The following is a 24,779-nucleotide window of genomic DNA, read 5'->3' as shown; positions in this document are numbered from 1 at the left end:
AATGCCCACTCTGATGAAAATTGGGGTTTCGGTGTTTTTATCATGTTCTTGTGGCATTCTTCTGATGATGGACATGCATAAAAAATAATTTAGCTTTAAATAGCATATCTGAGAATAACTTCAAACTTTTGTGAATTAAGGAGTCGAAATAATGCAGTTTGAAAAAGATCGTAGATATGATTTAGAAAACACGCTGGGCGGGTCATCAGCTCCCTGCTTCGCTCCATTCTGATGCATCCACTTGCAGACAAATACATCCATGTACGTCTTTGTTTTCCTCATCTGAGCTGGAATCTGGATCAAAACTGTACGGCTGGATAGCTCCAATATTATTCAGTTTTTGTTGCACTGCTAATGTTAGGTTGGGGTTGTGAGGGGCTGTAAGAAAGCAGGAGAGCGTGTAAACATAGTACTCTCAGTAACTGGGAGGGAAAGGGGGGAACGAGGCTGATGCCCACAATTTAGAGGCAACATTCTAATGACTTACTGCCGCTCTGTGGAAACTATGTCCTAGAAAACTACATGTACATGTTTTTTAATTTTTGGGTAAAAACAGCAAAATCATAATAAAAACCACTGGGAACACTTAAAAAAGATGGAGTGGGACTTTTAAACGAATACAATTTTTTTAAATTTTGACAACTTTTCAATTGCTCAGTGCAGTTTAAAAGGAGTGCAGGACGATGAAAGCAGAATCCCAACACGACAAAGGTATGAGACCCAGGATATGGGGCAGGAGGGGGAGCACAAGGTTGTGTCAAGGTCGGGCGAGAACTGACCAGATGAGCTGCATTATGATACAACGTAGTTAGGCAGTAGAACTTTGATGTATCCAAACGCTAGGCCTGCACAATATACCGCAAATTTATCGTTATCGCAATATCCAGCTCTGCAATATGCATATCGCAAAAGACAGCGAAAATCGCAATAAATAGTAAATACAACCTTAATACAACCTTATGGCAGCTTGAAGCATTCAACCAATAAAATAAATCTCTTAATGCATTAGACCAATCGCATGGACGCCTATTATGTTAGATGTTTGTCACCTATGTCGACGATGGTCATTTGGAGTATAATTTTTAAACTGTTGCAATGAAATGGGAATGATGTTTTTGGTTATTTTGTTATTTGTTTATATACCGCAAATTATACCGTTATCGCAATATTAATCTCTAATATCGCATATCGCGAGTTTTCCTCATATCGTGCAGCCCTACCAAATGCTGTTTAAATTATTGCATTAATGCCCCATATATCTTGATTTTGGCCCCTCATCAAAGCAGGGATTTAATCCTGAGAGCCAGCTCTGTTACTTTAGCATTTTAAATTATCTGTACTTATTTTTAGTTTAGCTTAGCACATTCATCAGCTGTTATTGTCACAGGAAGGAGACGCAGATTTTCTTTTGGCTTGATGTTGCAAACAAAATGGATGAATGGAATAAAATATCAGGAATTCACCAAGTTCTTGCGAAAATCTCATTTTTCAACTCTGTCCATTCCGCCTTTTACTGATTTCTCCCTTAAGTATTCAGATCTTACCTGTCCAATTTTATAAACATTCCTAATTTATGCATTCTTTGCAGCATTGCTATGTCTTTGTGGTCTCAAAATGTCACATTCAATACATTTGGCCCCAAAGATGCGTAAAAGCAGAGAAACGGAAGCACATTTCCGTTTCCCGGACCTCACTAATGGCCACAGTTCCTAATATCAAAAGCAAAGTTCCTATTATTTCACTGAAAAAAGGAACAAACAGGTAAACCAAAGATAACCTTTATTACTAGAGTTAGTCCATATACATTATCCTGAGGTGAACTCTGAGTGAGGGCAAATAACTACATAAGGATTTGATAGTTCAGGAGTTTCTTTGAAGACATTTAAATCAATTAGCACTGACTGTAATGTAGAAGAATTCTTTCATTGGGTACAAAAGGGCGTCACGCACTTCCATTGTGATTAAAGACAGACGGCTGATTATGTCTGTGTTTGAGGTTCAACAGTTCGTAAAGCTGCACTGTGTGTCAACGGAGGAGGAAGGTCATTTCACGTTGTGGAACAGCTTGTGTGCAACCTGCAAAACAGAAGGGGAAAGGCAGGAAAACGCAGATTAAAAAAAAAAAAGAGCCCAGAATTCTGCTGGTTTGTCAGCGTGCGCTTACACAATGGTCCCGGGCATGCAGGAAGTCGAAGAGCTCCTCTGTGCAGTCTTCCTCAGTGTTGGACCTTGAGCTGACCCTGGCTTCACACATTTCCAGACGCTCCTTAGCGTGCACACAGTGCTCGGTCTGCTCACATTTTGATCGTATGGCTTCTAAGGGATCCTGGAAGACAAACGTTTTCTGATTTGTTAAAAGATAACCCTCAGGAGCTAAAAAATATTCTTCCTCATAAAGTGCCGACCTGTACGACAGAGCTTTAGGGCCACCCAAAAATAAATAAACTTAAGATTTTAAGTCGTAAATTTGAGAAAAAATCTCGTAAATTTAAAAGTTTTTTTTCCTCGTAAATTTACGAGATTAAAGTGGAAGTGAGCATACAGTGCAGCAAGTGAACGCCACGCAGCAGCAGACAGACTAAACTCAATGGAACAGGTGAGCTGAATGTTTGGAAGCGCATTTGTTTGATTTAATGATTTATTAATGTTTTATTTATTGATGGGTGGTTTGCAGGATCTCTGCAGCTTGATGATGAAGACAACGGCATCCCTGCAGCTGTTCACTTGAATCCTTTCTTACTCCAGCAAAGACCAGATCTCTACGTCTGTGTGATGCTTCCGTCTGAGGAATAGCACTTTTTTTTGGCATTTTCAACGTTCTAATGCTAATATAACAGATTATTTTCATTCCTTTGTTGTTTTATGTTGAAACGGGACGTTTCATCTGGAGGAGGGGGCGTATGTAACACTGTTTACTTCCGCATTGGTGTTGGGATGACAGGTTCATGACGTAATGTGACAAATGAACTTCAGGTTATGTGAATGAAAAGGAAAACAAAGGCTGCAGTGGTCCTCTACACCCAAACGTGTCTCTGAGCTCCTTATTTTACCGATGAAACTCCACTTTACCGACACTGAACCCCGGAAAGCGGAGTTTCATATGTAAAATAATCTGATTTTGAGTCGCCAAAAGGTTCAGAATCTTTTTGTTTTAAACCTATAATAATTTGGAAATAAAGCTTCACAAAAGGCTCCACATATTTCATCTTCAAGCTCCGATAACGGACAACTTTGGTGTTTGTCCTCTTTAATCTATGACTTTATAAAAATTTGATCTATGACTTTATAAAAAAAATCTCGTAATTTAACAGTTATGACTTTCTTTCTCGCAAATTTACGACTTAGATTTTTAAAAAATATTTTTTTGTAAACTGGCCCTAAAACTCCGTCGTAGGCTTAGAAATGAATAGCAGGACAGCATTTTTACCCCTATGTATGTACAGCCAGGAGGATGTAAATATATTACCGTTCAAATAAAATGAGGACAAAATGTTCATTTTTGTGCCTTTAAATCAGTCCGATAGGGTTCATGCACCCATAACAGCTCAAGTCTTTTCTGTACAATAAAACTTGGATAATATTGAAAACATTTCTGTTAAAAATTTGGGACTTAAAAAAAAAAAAGCTCTATATATATATATATATATATATATATATATATATATATATATATATATATATATATAAAAAGCTCTATATATACCAGGAGGGGAAAACTATAAAAATAAGAATAAATGTTAAATGCAAAACTACCGTTTAGATTGAAACGTTGGAATGATTCTTTCTCAACAGCTTGAACAATTCTCCTGAGCCCCATTAGTGACTAGAAAGGGAAAGCTGAGTTTAGTCTGTGTTTCAACTACACAAATGCGCAAAACTTTATCGAAATTCTAGAAATGTTGAAAAAAACCCAACTATTTCCCTGTTTCCATTAAATCATAATTATGGGAATAAACACAAACCAACTCAGGTGATAAGTCATTCAAACACGGATGTGAACAATACTTGGATTTACAGCAGATGCATTCAAATCTCCGTACAACTCATTGCAATGCATGGAAGACATGGAGGATGTTTAGAGATGGGATTTATTTATTTTAGAAAGCTTTAAGTCTCAATGTTCATGAGATCATTCAGTCTCTCCCAGTATTAGCTCCACTCCCGCTGCGAAAAAACAAAAAATAACAAAAAACGCTTTCTGCCGCGACATCTGTGTCTCTGTGAGCCACATTAGTTCAGGAGAGGAAAAATAAAAACAGGAATCAAACTACAGGATCTTTTTAAATAATCGCTCTGGCTGGCTGGCGCTCCGTCTGCGGCCCGCCAGCTGCCTGGGTGCCGGCATAACAAGAAAACGTGCCCCGCCACCGGGCATTGCAAGCTGCTACGCAAGGATCCAGCGGAGCAACCGAAGCCTGGCGACCTGTCCAGGCTGTATCCCTCCTTCCACCAACAGTAGACTGGACGGCTCCGGCAACTCTGCAGCCCCAGTTAAGAAAATGGATGCAAACTGTCTACCTGTGCAGAATTGTTGGTCATGTGACTCATCTAATTTGAAAAAAAGGTCTAAGAGAAAAATATTTTTTTCAATAAATGCTATTTTTTTTCTCCAAAACTGACGTGTTTTTCAATTAAGCTAATTTATTATCACAAATCCAATTTGCGCAATTCCATAGCCAATGGAAACGCAGCGGTCAAGTGGTAGCAGCCTGGAAAGAGGTGGGGACTCAAAATAAGATCCTGCTTGTTTGGCGACAGCAGTTGCCATAGTTCCGATGATTCATAGCGGCTCGCACCAATCACTGTCGCCTGGTTTCAAAATGTCGGGACCCGTATCAGGAAGCAATGGTGAGGAATTGGTGGTGTTTCTACCTAATCTGTGACGGCTTCCCGATCCGTCTGCGCATGCACAAATATTACGTCACTTCCTCCATAGCGGTTTACGGTCAGGGTTTGTCTTTGGCAACAATAACCTCTTCAAATGTTTAGAATAATGAAAAAATTTACTTTAATGCTGAGAAAAAAATGAAAGAACAAAAGGTTAAGCTTCAGGACCGCAAGATCCTGCTAAGAAATACAAACGTTTTCTTCTTCTGCCTTGTTTTATGGCAGTTTACCCCCCAAAGTAGGGGGATACAGCGCCACCTGCTGACACCATTAACACGTTATTAACGGCTAAAGCGGCTGCTGTAGCCAATGAACTCTCCTTATAGTAAAACGCACTAACTTATTCTCAACATATGAAAACTAAAAACGATCAAACAAAATGACTGCAAGCCGTGGCTGTCTTTCTATCATCCAGACTTTCATTGTTGGAAATAAACAAGACAGAGTTGTTATTTTTTGGTGCTGTAATCCGGTCGCTCTCTGTTGTTGTGAGGAAAACAAATTCTTGCGATCACAGATTTCTCAGCTGTTTAAGTTAACTTTGCAATTATTTTTTGATGAATTACAAGGTTTATAATCTGGAAACAACAAAGGTATAAAATGTATCCAAGTTACAGGAGTAAATATAAATCATTCATTTTTTTTTCTTTTCATTTTCTTAACCGTTTATTCCCTTTCGGGTCACGGGGTTGCCGGAGCCTATCCTGGCCACTTGTCAGTCTGTCGCAGGGTGGAATATCCTCAATCACACATCCATTCACTCTCACACTCACACCTTTGGACAATTTAGAGTTGCCAATCAACCTATGAAGCATGTTTTTGGACAGTGGGAGGAAGCCGGAGATCCCGGAGAAAACCCACGCATGCACGGGGAGAACATGCAAACTCCACACAGAAAGGTCCCCCATTGATGTTGTCTTTTTCATGTCCCCCAGCCCGGACTTGAACCGGGGGCCTTCTTGCTGTGAGGCAAGAGTGCCAACCACTGCACCACCGTGCAGCCCGAGTAAATATAAATCAAATTGCTTAATTGTGGCAATAAGGAGGAGGAAGTGACTTAAAATTTGAGCGTGCATGAACGGATCGATTCATCCATTGTTTTTACAGTCTACAGGTTATAGGTCGTGTGGCCATCCCATAATAATTTCAAAACTTCCCTATGATATCCCTACACGTGTGTTTTGGTTTTGTTAATGTCTTTTAAAATAGGTTTTTGCACCACATTCATTTTTAGACGTTTTTTCCCAGCTGTAATGTCATCGCTTGTTGGGAGGGGTAGGGTCGTTCGCCATGCCTAGATTTCCCTCTCCCTGGGAACTGGGTGTGTACAGATTTTGAGAATGTGGTGGGGGTGAAATCTTTGCTCAAAGGCGCAATAAGAAAAAAGAACAATCTGGTCCTTGCAGTCTGGGACGGCAGCGGAACAGACTTAAACTACTTCATTTATGTATCTGATTTCTTAGCTTATAAATAAACTAAACAAGTATGAATATAATACTCAGTTTACATAATTTTCATACTTACCACCATTTCTTCCTCCTCCTCTTCTTCTTCTTCCTCCTCCTCTGCAGGTGCATCTTCCTCCTACATAAACACTAGTTTATCTATTGTGCTGAGTTTGATAAATCAAAGGACTGTAATTTTACAAATTAAGCCTCAAGAAAAGTATTTTACTCCTAACTTTTGTATACAATTTCTAACTGTCTCTACAGCAACATGCTAGTGCTTCTAGACACACTTATAGTATACAGTGGGAGTACGTGACTGAGTTGGGGTTGGGGCATGAAGCCGAACGTTACAGCTAAACTTACTCTGAGCAGCAGAGTTAGCTGACAAGCTTAAAACTTTAGCTTCTATAGTAACTCAAAATGGTGATTGATAGTACTTTTCATACCTCATCGTCCGGCTCTCCGTATGTAAGCATCTTCGTCTCAAATCCCATTTTTTTTTCCACCGGCGAACCTTCTCGAAAAGTCGGCGAATCAAACTCACGACTCGTCAATGTCCCTACTGGAGAAAGCAAGGTCGGTCACACGCCGGAAACTGCTCCGAATAAAAAAAAACTCACGCAAAATCACATTCTATTGGTTCAATTATGATTGACGTTTATGTTGTCCAATCATATTAGAGTTAAGCTTTGCCCTGGCCAATTGCTTTTTTTACGTGCAAGTGCGGAACTATGTTTTTTGTGAATCGACGGGAACGACGGAGCATAAACCGGGTTGGACCGAAGCATGGCCTTGTTTCTACCGAGCAGCAGGCTTCTGCTCAGAAAAACGACAGATGTAAGGTTTTTGACGCCCCGGAGGAACCGAGTCAAAGAGAAATGGGTACATTTAAAAACCTTTAATACAAAAAGCCGTTTGTAATGTTTGTTTAATTCTATTTAAAGAAAGTGCAAATAGAAAGTCTATAATAATTTTGATTTTACGACATAAGAGAACTATTGTTTTACTCAGCACCCACTGAAAATAAAGATTTAAGCTAATAATTATTATTTACCACCTGCTTGTTAAAATGTGTGTTATACATTACCTCAGGTTCATTTTTTTCCTTCTATTTAAAAAAAAGTATATTTATAAATTTACTGTGGGTGGGAAACTTTTTTGTTTACATTTAATGAATAAAATAATAAAATAGTATAGTTTTATTACCTTTTAGATTTACGTTATTAGACAAATACAAAACTGCTACAAATAAATAAACAAAACAGAACAGTTAAATTGTAAAAAAAAAAAAATAACATTTGTTTTGCTCTTTTTAGGCTGCGACACGTGTCAAACACCCACCCACCAGGCTGGCCCTGCAGCATTTTGACGCCACCTATGGTACCCAGCTGGGGGAGCTGTGGCCCTCAGTGCGAGTCGCCCTGTTGACAGAGAAGAAGTATGGCGCCCTGCTCAATAATTTCTCCTTTGATGTTGACGTTGGTATAACTGATCTCCAAGCCCAGAGATGTAGAGACTTCATCAGTGAAAGACATGGAGGGGGTATGTTTTGGTTCACAGCATTTGCAGTGATGTTGCTGATTATTTTCTGTGTAAAAGGTCAGAGGTCAGTTGCTACATTCTTTGTCTCTGTAGCTGAACCATCGGAGATTGGTGCTAAGAAGCAAACCAGTGGTGCTGATGGTAATGATCAACAATTGTCTCCTCCACCACTCAGCCCAAATATCAAGTGCTATGTGTTTCCAAGAGGTGATGTCACTCGATTTAAGCCTGCCAGGTGAGCAAACGTCTGAATTTTTTTTTCTGAAGGTCACTGCAGTTTGATCTTCTGGTATCTTTTACTTAAGACCAGATAGCCACGGCCTGTTGGGCTACTACCTCATGGATGCAGCGTCTGTGTTGCCATGTTTGGCGCTTGATGTTCAGGAAGGTCACACTGTGCTTGATCTGTGTGCTGCTCCAGGCGGAAAGACCCTGGCTTTACTTCAGACTCAGCTCGTGAGTGAGTGATCACTCATTTCTCTTAAACATCTTTCTTGGTCTCTCTCTGACTTCTAGTTTTCCTAATTTCTCTCCACGTTGTGTTTACCCAACAGGGTTTTTGTGTGTAAACGATGCCTCGACTTCTAGAACATCACGGCTGAGGAAAGTCCTCCACAGCTATGTTCCTAAACAGTTTCTGACAGATGAGCGAGTCCGCATCAGCTCGTTTGATGGCACCACATGGGGGGAGATTGAGAAAAACACATTTGACAGAGTAAGGCCCCACCACCAAAAAAAAACATTTATTTTGACCTTTCGGAAATTCCTGACCTGATCAGGTACTTTTGTTTTTGAGTTCAGGTCCTTGTTGATGTTCCGTGCACCACAGACCGGCATTCACTTATGGAGGATGACAACAATATATTCAGTAAAAGCAGGACTGGAGAGAGACGAAGGCTGCCACAGCTACAGGCGGAGCTGCTCCTGTAAGTTTGATTCACAGAAGTCATAGATTGGACACATTTGTACAAAAGTTTTTATTTTTGTGATTTATTATTTATTTTCCCACAAAGTTAGAGGAATATTTGTCAAACTTGTAAGGAATTACAGAAGTGGGATGCACTTTTTAAGTGCTTTATTTGTTTGCTTGAAGAAAGAACACTTTAATTTATTCTTCTTTCTGGTTGAAATTTAAATTTCCCGTATATTTTCTAGATTCTACAGTTAAAAACGTTAAATATAGAAAAATATTTCAATTAAACTTGTAATGGATGAGACTTTATTCTTAATCCTCATTTGATTTTTTTAAAGCTCTTTCCTCTATGTGCAGCTAGATAAAGTGTTGAAAATATTGGTCTAAAAAGTTTGTTAGTTCCAAATTTCATAATTACACTGTAGTTAGTGTCAGTAAATGTGGCCTTGAGGTTTATAATTTTGAGTAATACTTTGACAGAGACACAATGCTGCGTTGTTATTTTTTAAAGGGTACGAATGAACACAGCAGGTAAATTTCTTTAAATAATACAAACCAAATAAATCTACTCTGTAGCTTTGAGGGGTCAACTTACTGCTATGAAGAACAATGTGCTCCAAGAACAATCACTGTTAGAAAAAAGCTCATCAACGCAGGAGTATAAGGGAGTATTCGGACCATTTTACAAAAAAGGTTTTTATTAATTGCGTCGTAAGTCGTAGATTTACGAGAAAATTTAAATATTTTGAGAATAAAGTTGTAAATTTATGACTTTTTCTTGTAAATGTATGTCTTTTTTAAAGTTGTAAATTTATTACTTTAAATTTCTTACATTTACGACTTCAAAAAAAGGAAAATTTATGAGAGGAAAGTCAGATTTATGAGACAAGTTGTAAGAAAGTAATATTTCCCACTTTTAAAGTCAGAGGCTAAATCTATGGCTTTTTTTCTTCTAAATTTGTGTTTTTAAAATTGGAAAAAAAAAATTTGTTCAGTGAATTAATGAGAAAAAAAGCCTTAAATAATGAGAACATAAACACCAAGTTGTCTGTTTATTGAAGCCGTGCTGGAAGATGAAAGACCTGGAGGATTTTGTGAAGCTTTATTTACGTGAATATACGTTCCAGATGGTGATATTTATGTGAAATTAACACAGATGTATCACGAATAAACCACGTCAAACCCTTAAACCAATGTAAAAGCAAAATTTGGGCCAATATTTGTGCGTCAAGTATGTCATTTTTAACCTGATGTGCCGTATATGAAAGCGATGCATCGTGGTACACGCATGAAACGTCCCTTAATCATCCGTGGAACAGTTGTGGACAGCTACAAATTTGTGTATGCATCTCAGAAAAATCACGCACAATTTTGTAAGATTTACGTAATAATTGTGTATAAACCACGTAAAATACACGTAAACTGCGTTATTCTCTACTGACTGAAAGGTTTGTACAGCTCAAAACGGAATTCATGTAAACCCGTTGGCCAAAACCCTCAGCTGACCTCTGTGCACATCGACAAATGACAGATGTAGAAACTTTCATGAAGTACGTATATCGGGCGTGTTTTTTATTAAAGAGCGAATTTTAATTTGTGGAAAAAGCTCAAAATGTACGTAGTGGCTGTTTGACACGGCCTTAAAAAAACTGTGGTGCTGCAACAATGTAACAACCCTGTGTTTGCAGATGTTTTTTCATTTATTTTTCTTTGCTTCTTTTCGTTTTTTTTCTCCTGTAACACAACTGTTTTAACTGTAAAGCAATTTTTTGCAGCATCACTTTGTTGAATATTGAAATGGACATTTCCTGCATCCGTAAGGAATTCCTTATCAAAGCATCTTGTCTTTAAAGCTGTTTTTGTTCTCTGCTTGCAAGTTTAATACTAACATGGAAACTTTGTAAGTAAACAACATATTAAGAGCTAAAAAGGGCTTAAACTCATAATCTCTTTGTACTGTACATTTTATAGTTCCACAACGTTCCCATCACAGTGTCTAGCAAACAGTCCTCTGTGAATGTGATGGAATGACATCCTGTGTCCCTGCAGAGCAGGAATTCAAGCAGCTTGTCCTGGAGGAGAGATCGTGTACTCCACCTGCTCCCTGTCTCTCAACCAGAACCTGAGTGTGGTTGAACAAGCTGTTTACCTGGCTCAGGAGAACTTTGGCATTCAGCTTCAGGTATTTGAACCAAACGGATGTCAGTTATAATGTGTGGGATTAAAGCAGCGATATCACTACAAAAATAAGCAGAAGAAAAGCAGAAATAATTGATTTGACCTGTTTATCATGATGCATAGACAATCCTGCATCTGAAACTCTTGTTCCTTGTCCCTTACACACAGAGATTTCTCCACTTTTTTAAGATTTTGTTGATGTTCTTAACTGTAAATGTTGCTGTTCACCTTTCAGCATATCCCTTCAGATTTTTACCCTTCTTGAAGGTCTCGGTAGTTTGGCATTCAATTTTGCTTAGAGCATTCTATAATCTTCTTACTCAATAATTCTACTACCAGAAGTAGAAATTTTAATACATTTAATTTAGCTAGTTATGTTACAGACTCATGTAATTAGTTTGAAAATGTTATTCTAGTAGAAGAAATCCCATTCAAAATTAGGTTTTGCAGGCATTTGTTGCCCTTCTGTTATTTTGTTACAGTTGGTATGAAATTTGTAAATGAGCCAGTTTAGTGGATAAAAGTGCAAAACTTCTCAGTTTAAACCGTACTTAAGTCTAGTTTGCATTAAAAATTGGCTTCTGAGATGTATACATCTTTTAAACAATCCTTTTAAAGAATTATATTTTTAAATCCCTTTTTTTCCCCCCTGACAATTTTGTCTGTTTGTATGAATTTTCAAAGATTTGATGACCACTAAAGTCCGGACTGATTCTCATGTGGTCCTCTCACCTGCTTTTCCTTCAGGTGGTGAATCTGCGAGCCCTCACAAAGATGTTCAGCGACACCTTTTGCTTCGCTCCAGACCTCCACCTCGGGGAGATGGTCGTTCCACATTTAGCAGCCAACTTTGGACCCATTTATTTCTGTAAACTGAGGAGACTTGCGTAAAGTGCTTTGTTGGACATATTACCCATAGGAAAAAAAAACAAAGAAGGCACACAATCCGGGGCTGATGCTTTCTCTTTTTTTTTTTTAAACAAAAACAGAAACATGGAGCGTATGGAGGAAATCCCCCTCAAAGCTGTGGATTTCAAATCTTGCTTTGCTTGCAGTTTCATGTTTGTCCTCTAGATGGCCATAGTTGATCAGCAGTCAGGGTCACCTGTGCAGTCTTTGCCCGCTGGAGGACACCAAGCATTTGTGTGTGAGGGTTTTTTTTAAGTTCTGCAAAGACAATGTTTCATATTGCAGAGAATTAGCTCCTTAACTGCAGTGAAATGGGGCATTTTTTCTTCTGTGCTTATTCATCAGGTTTGATAGCTTCGGCTAATAACTTGCTTTGGCGCGGAAGGACAAGATAATGAAGCTTTCATTACTCTCCCCGGATTGGCTCCCTTCTGCACCGACATCCCTCACAGGTGAAATTTTCCCCCCGATTCGCAGCCTAATGGGAGTGCAGAGGTTGCCTCTTTTAGAGTCGCTCTGCAGATGACCCTTTATGTTGTCCTGGCCAGGCAATGTAGCGTGAAAGAGGCGTGCATGTGCTTCTCGTCAGACGAACCCACATCCCAGTGTCATTAAGCTGCTCCGAGCGGCGGAGCCGGCTGCCATCCCCACGCGGGGACGGGCGGCATCCATGCGGCTCCCAGATGAACATTAAAGAGGCAGCAGAAGGCTGGAATGGGACGACTCGCCCTGTTCTTGCTCCCTCGCTTTTTTTTTTTTTTATTCCACAGATGAGTGAAGATAATTTTCAGTGCGATTGTGAGTGATTACTGTATTACTGTGGCAAAAAAGGGATGTATCAGGGAATGCAGAGAGAATTAATGACACATAAAACTATTTTTGTATCGACTGCATTCGTCCCGAGGGCCCCGAACGCCTCTTTGCATATCTTGTGATTACCTAAACGTATTGTAAATATGTGTTTCCTATGGGCTCCTCCATAAATTTACATGTTTTAACACTCAGGAGACGGCAGACTGTTAGAGATGAGTTACTCTCTATTCTGCCTGTCTATAGACTCGTCTGACTGCCTGCTTTATTATTGAATTAGCCAATGGAGCGCTGCGCTTTTGTGTCCCCGTGTAAGCCTGTGTTGGAAAGACGGATATGATGGCTGTAATGCTCCCAGATGTGCTTTCCAATGTATTCCAACTGTTTTCACCTCGCACCACACAGAAAGACAAATAAACATTATTGCAATGTCACTTTGAGATCCTATGTGGGGTCTTAAACGGTTTAATGATTCATTTACCTGCGTAAATGGTGATCACGGTGATCAGGAAGGTGTCGGTACACTTAGAACCTATAGCCTGTTGTGTTGTTTTCCCGTCTGGAATTGGAGATAAGTGCTGTATCTGCTGAGAGAGACGATTTCAACGCTAGCAGAAACTGCACAGGGCAAATTTATGTGACAAAAAAACACAAAGTCACGCTGCAGCTGTTCACCGCATCGCAGGGATTCTCCGGGATGTGAATGTGAGCAGAGAACCAGAGGAAAAAACCTTGTGCTGCTGTTGTTTCATAGATCCAGGGAAATCAAAACTGACCTCACAACATCACCGTCTCAGAACAGTTTTAAAACATTCTGCATTACCTTTCAGATACTTCAAAAACTATAGTAAATAATCTAAAGTGACTACAAGTATTGTATGTCCATCAGAGTAACATGAGCTGGTCCATTCAGGCTACTCAATGTAATTTCTTAATAAATGAAGACCTTAGACGATGCAGAGGAGGTCAATAAGAACAAGCTAAGCCGTGTAGTAGCGCATGAGGGTCTGGTAAACTTTAATTTCATAAAAGCATTTTTTTTTTTTTTGGGATGAAGTTCCTATTTTATTTTTAAATTCAAGATGTTACAAAATCACATTTGTAATGCACAAAGCGACAATAATGGCTGAAGTTTGTGCTTTTCTGAAAAAGGGGGCAACTGAAAATCTAATTTATTTATTTTATGTAATCTTTATTAATCCAGGCAGGACTTCGGAAATGGCCTTGTCTTAGCTAACTGTGACTTATTTTAGCTAACTGCTAATATTTTAGCTAATTGCCTTTTTAGCTACTTGCCAACTATCTTAGCCTTTGTCCAAATTTCTACGACATAGTGCCCTATATAGTGCGTTCGCTATTTAGTTGTGCTGTCCAAATCAACAATTCCTAAATCAAGGGCCCTAGAAATTTCCCAGAAGTCTCTGCGAAAAAAGTATGCATCGATGCTCACTAAATTGGCGAATATAGACCACATAGCATTGGGTTTGAACAATGTTTGCGAAAAAAAATTGTATTTACAGTTTTTCTCAGTCGCTTTAGTACAATTCTCAGATCAGAATGAAATTCTCAAAACTATTTGTTCAATCTTCACATCATGATGTCACTTGTGCACATCATATAAGCAGTTTCTCACTTCTTTGAACAAGTTGCAATTGCTTTGGTACATCCATGCAAATGATTATGTACAATTCTCTGCTCTTTGCTACATTATCAATTGTTTATGTCATGTTGATCAAATGTATTATATAGTTCACTGTGCAATAGTCTTACTCCTCAAAACACCTAGTCATTAGTTCATTGTATAAGTCATTAACTACAAAATGGTTGACCAAGTTGTCATAATGTGACAAACATATTTCGCTGCATTGCAAGAGAGGATATTCGCTGTGATGTGGATGAGAATTTGTGGCCTAACATACAGGAACGACAAGAGGTGTAGGAAGACCACACCAATTCCTACTGCACTGCCTGTACTGTTGGACAGAATATTGTCCTATCTCCCTTTGTGTTACTGTTTGCAGTGGGTTTTTTCTATGTTGGTATGACATGGTCTGTCAACAAATTACAAAATGAACAATAAAAGTGTAAATGGGAATCTTTTCCAGTCTCTTGCAATCAAACAAAAAAGCTGTAACTTACATTTTACAATAATTGTCATCCAAACTTTAGCCATAGTTTACTTCAGAACCTCCCTCTAAAGTACACAGTTATATTGACAACATGACTAAGTAATTTGACTGTCTTGTTCGTAGACAATGACACAAAGACTTGACATTCTGATGGCACTGACATGTTCAATGACATAAAGACTTAGTTTTGAGAGATGAACTAAAGATTTTGAGCAAGTTACAGGCTTTTGCAAGAAATCCATAGTGTTTTGCTGTTTGTACAAATTGTTTTGAGAAATGCACACACATATTTGCAAACTTCAATTCTGATCTGAGAATTGTACTAAAGTAACTGAGAAAAACTGTTAATACAGTTTTTTTATTGGACTGTTTTCATCTTCAGAACACAGTGGTCGTTGAAAAACGCTCTTATCAATTAGATTTTTACTTTGTGAAATCGATTCTGTCATAGTCACCGTTAAAAGAAAGAAAAAGTAGTGAGCATATGTTGTGTCCGAATTCCTTCACTACTTACTCTATAGTGCACTAAATAGTGCATTCGCCATTTTGTAGTGCTGTCCAAATCTACAATTCCAAAATTTAGTGTCCTAGAAATTCTCGGTGGAAAAACTAGTGTGCATCAATGCTCACTAGATTGGCGAATATAGACCACAATATATTGCGTTGGAGCAATTTTTGCCCAAAATATTTATTAAAATATATTTATTTAATAAACCATCAACATTTTAATTTTCAGTAGACAGTGGACTCATAAATAATCGTTGCAAAACACTCATATCAATTCAATTTTAACTTTGTGAGATCAATGACGTCATAAATGGCGTTTAAAAAACAAAACAAAAAAAACTAGTTAATCAAATTGCTTTTAAAATCTAGGGCACTACATAGTGCCGTACTGTTTAGTTTTTTAGTAGTTGGGGCTTAGGGTGAGAATTTGGACATAGCATTAGTCAATTGTGAGCTGTTTTAGCAAGCTGTTACTATTTTAGCTACTTGTCAACTATCTAGTCAATTGTTAGTTATTTTAGCAGCAAGTGAGCAATTGTGATTTTAGTAATTAATTGCCTGTATCAATTCTGTTAAAATCTGTAAAAGTTAACAATCTGAGCTCATTTAGTGAACGAAATGAAAAAAAAAAAAAACATCAGTCAAAACTTTAATTGTGTTGTTCGTATTATATGTTTTCTTGTCAGTAAATTATTAACTTGTTTGATTTCAAAGTATTTTGCTTTTATTAGTTTTAAAACTGATATAAACACTGATATATTCTGATATAAATATAAAGCTGATAGTTTGGCGACTTTGATAGCTTTTCTTTAGGCTTACAGCTAGTATTTGGATTTATTTTGTATAGTTTTAGAAAATACACAAACGGCCAGGAGTGCATGGGATCTGAACCAAAAAACGCCCTTCAAATGACTTTAGATGGTGTTCCTTACTCATGGGAGCTCTGGATGTGTGATCTCAGTGCTGACCGGTGGATTTGGTGCCGAAAGCGCTGCAGTTCAGCTCCCCGTTGGAAATGCAACCTCAGGTTTTAGCTGCAACCAGATTAAGAAAGGAGAGAATGGGGCATTGTCTTCTCTCTAAGAAGATTACCTGGGGAGGGGCGAGGTGACAGTCGGAGTGTTTAAGAGAAAAAGGACAAGAGGAGAACTGAAGATGAAGTGGAATGAATGGAGGGTGGTCCTGGATTCACTGTTCAGCCACCTGTTGGGCACCTCCTGATACCTTCGATTCTTTAATCGACTTTATTCGGATTCTTGATACTTTTAGGGAGAACTATGCAAACAAGCGAACAGTTTTGCTTCCCTTAAAGGGTACGGCATGAGTTAAAGCTTTTGCCTTTTTTGCATTTGATTGCTCTGCAGCTTTTCTCCCTTCCTGCTGTTGGTTTCCAGGAGGGCTTTGATGTGTATCTAAGCTATGCTCTATTAGAGGGATTTCCCTGGGCCTGACAGCTCAGAGAATATGCTGCGAAACGGCCGTGCCACTGAGCTAAAAGAATGCTGGAAACAGGATTAGGATCATATTCTGGCAGACCCTGTCACTTCCTCAATGGACCGAGGTTTCTAACGCTGGCACTTTTCGTTCTTGCGGTGGTTAAAACCTTTAAGAGAACCATGAAGAGGAGGGAGAGAAAGCCCTGACTGAATGGTACACTGTGATTTTTGTGTGGAGGTCTTGATCCGAGGGTGCAGAGAGAGAGAAGCAGGGGAAACCACTGAAAAAAACAGCCTGCAGAGCTCGCATCAGATCCCTCGCTAAAAGGAGGAGTAGATGGAGACGTGAGCGTTTTTGAGTGTTAGCCCTTGAAGCAGCTGATCTAGTGCCAAAGACCCAACACACTTGACCCTGCAGCGGTACAATCAAGCAATCCAATCCCTGTTCTAGCCTCAGGGTGTGTGTGTGTGTGTTTGTGGGGGAGGATGGGCGTTCAGAGAAGTGAGAGCTCTCATAACAGGAGTATTGCTCCGTTTCCTGCTCCGCCTCCCCACGGGAATAAAAAAGAAAAAAAAAAATCCTGCCACACAGCTGAACAGATTCCACCTCTGGATAACAAGGACACGCTTATCGGGGTGTGTATCACACCGTCTGATCAGTCACACCAGCGAGGCGCCCTTGGCTGAGGACAAACGCACAAACATGTTTGTGGTGTAATAAAACACAACAAGGGTTGGGGTGAGATGTTACAGCCATATTAGCGCCGCTAATCTGGTGAGCTCATTTTCCTCCTCCATCCAGTTTGGGAGGAACGGCCATTCATAACCTGCCGGATAAAAATGCACAGCAGCTGCATTAGTCATTTAAACACACACACACACCCACACACACACACACACACACCAAGGCCGATTCACTTAACAGTACAAATATATCACTGAGCTAAAGTAGTGCAGCTACGTGTTAAGTTTATGAGGATAAAGTAAGGGTGGTGTGTGTGTGTGTGCACGTGTGCGAGAGGCAGAAATAGCTGGGGGTGAGTGGGTGTTTTGGGGGGGGGGGTCTGTACATTTTGACAAACCATGCTGTTACAGATATAATAGCATCATAATCACCGCCCCGGGCCGTCATTCTTCAGGATAATGGCCTGCTTATTCACTGGGGAGGCCTCCATGTCTCCACGCTGCTTTTTTAGCAGATATTCCACATGAAACTGTTCTCTTCTCACATCCTCTCTTTTCTGTTTTTATCGTTTTCATCGCAAGCCCCTACTGTTGCCATTTTGCACCAAAAAAAGTATTTTTGGATTTTTTTTAAATTAACGTTAGAGGAAAAAAAAAAATAAGATCTTGTTTTCATTCAGTTTCAATGCAAAAAAACAGGAAATAAGTCACAAATTCTTCCCCTATTGGCTGATTTTCGTTGAGCAAAAGAATCTGCAAATGGGGGGAGAAAAATGAGATCTTATTTTAAGGAAAAACAGAATTGTAGTCACCAAGACATGTTTTTGCAAACTAAGATTATTTTGCTACTGAAAAACTTTCTTGATGAGATTAATTTTCCTGAAAGACGGAGAATAAGTCCTTTTATTTTCTTAAAACTCAGATTTTTGCAGTGCTGTCAATAAAAACAAACAAACAAAAACAAACTGCAGCCCTTATTATAAAGCTCTTCAAGCAAAGTTTTTATTTTCATTTACCGGTATTTAACATCAACAGTAATTCAAGACTACATTACAAAGAAAAGCAAAACCCAAAAACGGAACACGGCGAAGGCTTTTCTCCACCATCAGAACCTATTGGTCACAGAAACGGCGTCAGAAATGACACACAGGTTCAAATATTCACTCAAGGAGTATTTCCACTTTCTTTCCCTTTCTTACAAATGGCAGAAGGCTTTGACTTTCCAGAAGTGTTCCCTTTTTAAAAACAAATGAACTCGTGACAGAAAGCGCTGGAATATAATCTTACAATCATTACAACGATTACCCTACAAGTAAACATTAATAGATAGCTTTTTTTTTTTTTTACATATCATTTTAAAATAATGTGCTTTTTGTAATGAGAACATTAGGGATGTGTGTGAAGTGCTTAGTGTGGAGAAAAATGCATTTCACCCTCAAACAAGATTAAACATTAATGAGAAAATCAAAGAAAAAGAGATTTGTGTTCTAAAATCAACAGTTTGTGTCATTTAATCTCTTTCAATTTTTATTGTCAGTATCAAGTTAGTGACTGCAGATTCTATCAATATTAGAACTGCTAAAGTAGCCATTGCTCAAGACTAAAGAGCTTTTCTTAATGTGCTGTTGTGCAGTTCTCGCTGTAAAACAGCTGCTTAGATGAAAAGTCTCTTTTCCTGCACATGTAATTGCCATCCAAAGTGCCTCATTCTCATGTAAACAGGATTTGCATTGTCATTTAACCCCCGTCAGCTGTTCACATCTTTTAGTCTGAACCGGCAATCATTTTAGCAGCAATTACATTTTTTTTTTAAACTTTTACTTTGAAGTCATTTTTACGCTGGAAGCTCCAACTGAAACGAGTACAGAAGCAGATGGTTTTGGTGGATGGAGATGTTAGGTGTCAGCAGACGGGCTCTCGGACATGCTGTGGTGTCTAGTTAACAGAGCCAGCCTCAGTTGGACAGCGTGTCCAGTCCCAAAGAGGCAGCGTGCTGTTTGGCCCGCAGACGGAGGTTCTCGATGCTGGTGGTCTTGCTGTTGTGGCTGCTGAGGCCTCCTGCAGCCGAGGCCTGCAGCAGCGGGCTGTTCCACACCTGCTGGGCGTGGTGGGACAGAGACTGGTAGTAGGACTGGCAGGGCAGGGAGCCCAGAGGAGCGGGAGGCATGCTGACGTTCATTCCCAGGTACGGGAGGGAGGATGGGGCCGTCAGCTCAAAACCCGGGTAGTGCACCAGGTTATTGGTGGCGGCCATGTGCTGGCGGAACTGCTCCTGGAGACGAAACAGGCTCAGCGGAGAGGAGGAGTAGGAGTGGGTCTGAGAGAGGGGGCCCGTGTTGGTCAAGCTGCTGCTGGAGGAGGAGGACGGAGTCACCGATGGAGACACTGAGGGAGAATCTGACAGAAAATGTCCTCAAATTAGTGCATGTTTCTGTAAAAACGGCAGCTTTTCTGCCCGGCCGGTCTGCTCTGAATCTTTACCTGGTTTAGGGCTGAGCCGTTTGCATCCCGGGGAGGCGTCTGCAGGGGTCAGCGCCCTCTCGCACTTCATCTCCTGTCCTGGAGCTTTACACTCATCCTCCTTGTCTGTGGCGTTGTCCTCCATTGCTGACTCGCTGCCGGAATGTTCCGCAGAGGTGACGTTCAGCTCCATGTCCAGAGCGACAGGACGAACCCCGGGACCCTCTGCCGTCTCCGAGGAGGAGGAGGAAGAGCACGACTGAGGTAGCTGGGGATCAGGAAGGACGGTGGCTGAGGAGGAGGCGTCCTCCTTCTCGCTCCCTCCTTCCCCTGACTCCTTCTGCTTCTGAAGCTGCTCCTTCTGGAGACTGCGCTGCTTCTTCCTGAACTTTGCTCTGCGGTTTTTAAACCAAACCTGGTGGCAAAAGTGCACAAATTCATGAGATTCCAATCACTCATCTATATTTCATATTGCTTATTCACAAATTCTCCATTTTGAGCCCCTATTGTTGCCGTTTTGAAGATTTTTTTTTCCGGCTGCCTGTCTTATATTCATCTACAAAACAGTTCCTGTAAATGTAATGCAGTCAGGCCTGTCATTCTGCACGAATGGGGTCTGTCAGACCTGGACTCGGGCCTCGGGCAGGTTGGTGCACATGGCGAGTCGCTCTCTCATCACCACATCTGGGTAGTGTGTCTTCTGGAAGGTCTTCTCCAGCGCCTCCAGCTGCTGAGCGGTGAAGGCCGTGCGGCTCCGGCGCTGTTTGCGGTGCTGAGATCCGTAGCGAGCCTCCAAGATGATGTCTTGAAATGCGAAGCCGTTAGGAGAGAAAAGCACACGGCGAGTTTTATTTTACCCCAGACAACAATCTCTAGTGTACATGCAGTCTTCATGGACGCTGATCAAACATATTGCTCTTTATGTATTATAACATTTGAAAGAAACAGATCAGCGATTTGATCTGAGGCCGGATGAAACACTAAATATTTGTTCCTCGACATCAAAACTATAGATAAACTCCATTTAATACTTTACTTTTTTCATGCCAACAAATTTCAAAGAGGAATGAACCTGACAGATTTTAAATTACAAAAAAATTCAAGAGTACAAAACAAAAACCTTTGGCCCCAAAAAATGAGATAAGGCCTTAATAAAGCATAAAGTGTCCAACATTACCTAAAAACTAGAAGTGAGTTTAATTTGATAGAATCCATCCAGAAATGTCGAACGAGGGCAAAGTTGTGTTGGGATCGTAGAAACGGATCATTGCGTCACTTATGGATCATTTTACCAGCAGTTCAAATGTAAAGTCAGATAATTCCACAGAGATTAACAGGGATTTAGGACCTAATTCATTAAATATTTCCGGTGTTTGAATTATTAAAAAAAATGGATTAAAGAAAGTATAATAAATTGTATTTTTTGCGCAATCTTTAGTTTTGAATAGTTTTTATAAATAAACTAATCCCAATGTCGGGACTGAATCCATATCTGGTGCTTTAGACATGAAGGAGGGATGAATTTAAACATTGTGCGGCACAAAACCTGTAAGAACCTGGACTCCCTTAAAACAAAGAGTCTGACTGAATCTCACAGAATCCAGTGATTTATGATGATCAGAATCAGGAAGCTCGTATCACATCTATCTTGAGGGGCTCTACCATTCCCGCCCCTGTTCAGCATTCATGCGTGACTCGTGTCTGCGTGTATGCGCTCAATTACCAGCCAGTCTCTCCGCCAGCGTGAGAGCGTGCACAGAGGGCCTGTAGTCAGGTGCGTGCTGAGCCTGCTGTGCAGCCTGCTGGTGCAGGTTGTACATGGCGCTCAGGGAGTTCATGGCGTGCAGAGAGTAGCCGTTGACCCCGTAGTGCTGCATGCTGGGCGTTTGCCTCCTGGAAGAGAGGACGAGGCACGGTTCAGGTCAGCAAGACATTTCTTCTAACCAAAACTTACCGGAAGCAGTCTGATGGGAATTATTTTATCACATTTGGAGAAATACAAAAACAAAATAGGCATAGAAAAGTTAATATTTTAATTGAACAATTTTGTATTCTTGACTACAGTTAAGCAGACTGATTAATTTCAGGCTCATCAGCTTCTCAGCAGGGATGTGTGTACCAATTAAAGACAGAGAATTTCATGTGGAAGATCTTAAAGATTCTGCTTCAACTATTTATAAAGATACTGTTTTTTCCCCCTAAAATAAATAATATGTTAAATCATTGTGCATATCTAGTCTTTCATTTTCCGTTTCTAAATCAATTTTAATGTTTGATCACGTTTATCTGCACTTTTTTTCAGTCACGTGGTGAATTTGAACAAATGTATTGCGGTCATTAAACATGTTGGTTAAATACTGGTTAAACATGTATTTGATTAACTATTTTACTGAAGCCAGGCAGCTTCTCCTCTTTTTCTTCCACTTTTCTGTTTCACTCCTGGAGGGAATCGCGGCCTGGATGTCAAGCGGTCCACCGGGAATCCTCCCCACGCGCCCGATCCGCCGCTCCAGCGGACGGAGCGCGGAGCCCCGTGAGAGCGCGCGCTTAAGTGTTATTCATTAACATCCAATTATCGCTCTGTTCCATCCATTAATTATACAAAAGACTCTTAATTAGGGTAATTGCCCCTCGTTGTCATAATGAACCGTGACGAATGCGTAATTCATGAGTTATTATTCGCGCTCTATCAGCAGGAGCCGCGCGGCAAAACGAGGCTAAGTTGTTACGGGTGCCGGTAAGGAAAGCCAGCACTTCTCACCTAGTTTGAGCTCTAGCCTTTATTTACTTATTTAGTTATTATATTTTCCCATGTTTATTAAAAACTGTTACAAAATAGTAATAATAATAAAAGCAATTTGATAGAGGTAACATTTAGAAATAGCACGATTTTTTTTATCTTAAATTATGCAGACTTACACGGGTTTATTAGATGAAATGCTGGAGGACACGATTACATATGTATAGGCAGAGACAGCTGTGTTCTCAAACTGGAGAAGAAATGTCAAATGTGGCACCTGCAGATGATCAAAATGATCTGCAGGTATGAGACAAACATATGAAATCCGCCTTTAGATGCAAGTTTGTGTTTGCAGGAATAAAATCCAGTCTAATATTACTAATAACAGTGGAGTAGTGCGCATGCTCAACTCTGTGGCCGGTGAATGTGAACGGAGCGGCGGGGGAAAAGTTTAATTCGCGGGGACAGAAGGTGCTTCGCTAAACATTTACTTTACTCCCCCAAGTATTTGAGCAGAATAGGCACCTCGCCCCCCCTCCACCCCCATCCCACTGCACACACACACAAACACACACCTCCACCCTCCTCTCTCTTGCGGCCTTTTATCCCGCCGCCCCCGGGGCAACGTTTTGGCTGAGATGTATGGCTTCTCCGCGGGTAAAAATATGCACGTTGATCCCCATTTGGCTCCTCGTCTAATGGAAGTGCAAATAGGTTTCGACTGCGAGGAACTCCATTCATCATCACGGTTGACACGCCTGGACCTCCGCAGCGGGGCCGGGCCGGTTAGACTTAGGCTCCTGTTGGTAATCTGCCAATAATCTGTTTTTTTTTGTTTGTTTGCAATTTCATTTTATTTAATAAACGCAGTTCCAAATATAATGCTTCAATAAAGCTGAAGTTTAGATTTTCTTTTCTCCGCCCTGCAGATTAAAGGCAAAGATGCGGAGATTGATTTGGTTTCCAGCAATAATCCCGTTTCTCCTGTACAAACCAGAGAGTGAGCGTCTGTCAGGGCAGCCTTTGTCATTCATAACTGGAGGCCTCCCGGCGGCCTTTGCGAGGCTCCATGGTCACATCGTCATTATGTAAATTGTCAAATACAGCGCAACTTTTTGATCCTCCCAAATGAGGAAACACGTTATTTGCTTCCAGGCCCGGGGGGCTCGCGTGGAGCTGACACGCAGTTTGCTGAGTCACCAGTGGGAAGCTGTCACGTTTGACCTCCATTTATTAAAGGACTATAATAGTTTGGGGTATCTACGATAAGTTTGACATCGGACGTTTTGCTTAACGTTGCCTAAAATTGCCTCAATTTTAAAGTAAACAAAAACTACAAAAATGAACGAATCTGAATAAACCAACAAGCTAACCATGGAAATGTTAGCTATTTGTTTTTGCCCCACTTAAAACATCTAATTACATTTTTGAGCTAAGACTTTTAAGTTTTCTGAATGACAACAATAACTCAAACAAATTTGAGGTAAGGAACAACAAATATGCCACTGTTTTCCTACACAAACATAACAGTCCGCTAGCCTATTCTGCAGCATTTAAGACTAATACTGTTGTTTTTAGCTTTATAAATAAAGGTATTTTGAATTCAACACGTTCTTTTGTTGTTTTTTTTTTTTTTTTTTTACCTTTCCTGTGTTGGATCTTTTTTTATCCGTGGACGACAGAGAAAATTCCAGCTCCCTCAGACTTCAGCTCTCTCCTCCGACCCTCTGTTGAGCCCGCTTGTTGTTTGTTTGTCTTGCTCCGTTTAAAACTTACAGTCCGCACGCGCAGCTCCCGCGGTTTCTCTTCGTCTCACGCTGAAGTGGGTCGCCGCCATCAGCTGGCGCGCGAGACCCCCGCGGAGGGATCTTTAAGCCGCGCCTCGCGGGGGCTTCCACGCTTCCTATTGGCTCTCCGCCCTGTCAGATGACGTCACGGACAGTGTGGACTTTTATGACCAAACACGAAAAGTTTGACCGCGTCAAGTTTGTTGACGTCCTTACGGCAGCTATTAATCGCTTTACAGTCGTCAATAAAGTACTTCAATGTTAAGGTTTCAAAACCCGCCATGTTTGTTTTCACTGTTTAACATTTTTTTCGGCCTGTTTTATGGTTAAAAATTTAATAACAAAACAT

General features: G+C 40.3%; 3 protein-coding genes across 4 annotated transcripts; 1 reads left to right on the top strand and 2 right to left on the bottom strand.

The window, feature by feature from the left end:
• Positions 1-1,762: 1,762 nt before the first annotated feature.
• Positions 1,763-6,923, bottom strand: LOC101166083 (cytochrome b-c1 complex subunit 6, mitochondrial). The gene is made up of 4 exons (XM_004078894.4): positions 6,782-6,923; positions 6,412-6,471; positions 2,165-2,326; positions 1,763-2,076 (listed from the first exon to the last, which is right to left on the bottom strand). The coding sequence occupies exons 1-4, from the start codon at positions 6,827-6,829 to the stop codon at positions 2,044-2,046; spliced, it is 303 nt and encodes a 100-aa protein (XP_004078942.1). The 5' UTR covers positions 6,830-6,923; the 3' UTR covers positions 1,763-2,043.
• A 149-nt stretch (positions 6,924-7,072) lies between these two features.
• nsun4 (NOP2/Sun RNA methyltransferase family member 4) lies at positions 7,073-13,121 on the top strand. Of its 2 annotated transcripts, XM_004078942.4 has the most exons (8): positions 7,079-7,217; positions 7,652-7,877; positions 7,971-8,112; positions 8,183-8,337; positions 8,432-8,592; positions 8,679-8,803; positions 10,840-10,972; positions 11,716-13,121. In XM_004078942.4, the coding sequence occupies exons 1-8, from the start codon at positions 7,122-7,124 to the stop codon at positions 11,857-11,859; spliced, it is 1,182 nt and encodes a 393-aa protein (XP_004078990.1). In that variant the 5' UTR covers positions 7,079-7,121; the 3' UTR covers positions 11,860-13,121. The 2 variants fall into 2 exon arrangements, with proteins under 2 accessions (XP_020566512.1, XP_004078990.1); XM_020710853.2 differs by lacking the exon at positions 11,716-13,121 and having other exon boundaries at positions 7,073-7,217; positions 10,845-10,943.
• A 5,299-nt stretch (positions 13,122-18,420) lies between these two features.
• LOC101161581 (diencephalon/mesencephalon homeobox protein 1-A) lies at positions 18,421-24,541 on the bottom strand. Its single transcript, XM_004078941.4, has 5 exons — positions 24,287-24,541; positions 21,627-21,796; positions 20,529-20,707; positions 19,925-20,318; positions 18,421-19,840 (listed from the first exon to the last, which is right to left on the bottom strand). Exons 2-5 carry the CDS (start codon positions 21,778-21,780, stop codon positions 19,398-19,400), a joined length of 1,170 nt encoding a protein of 389 aa, XP_004078989.1. The 5' UTR covers positions 21,781-21,796; positions 24,287-24,541; the 3' UTR covers positions 18,421-19,397.
• Positions 24,542-24,779: the final 238 nt, after the last annotated feature.

The sequence above is a fragment of the Oryzias latipes genome, chromosome 17 (assembly GCF_002234675.1).
Source record: "Oryzias latipes chromosome 17, ASM223467v1".
In the NCBI taxonomy this organism is placed as follows: Eukaryota; Metazoa; Chordata; class Actinopteri; order Beloniformes; family Adrianichthyidae; genus Oryzias; species Oryzias latipes.
This window is presented reverse-complemented; position numbering and strand designations above follow the sequence as displayed.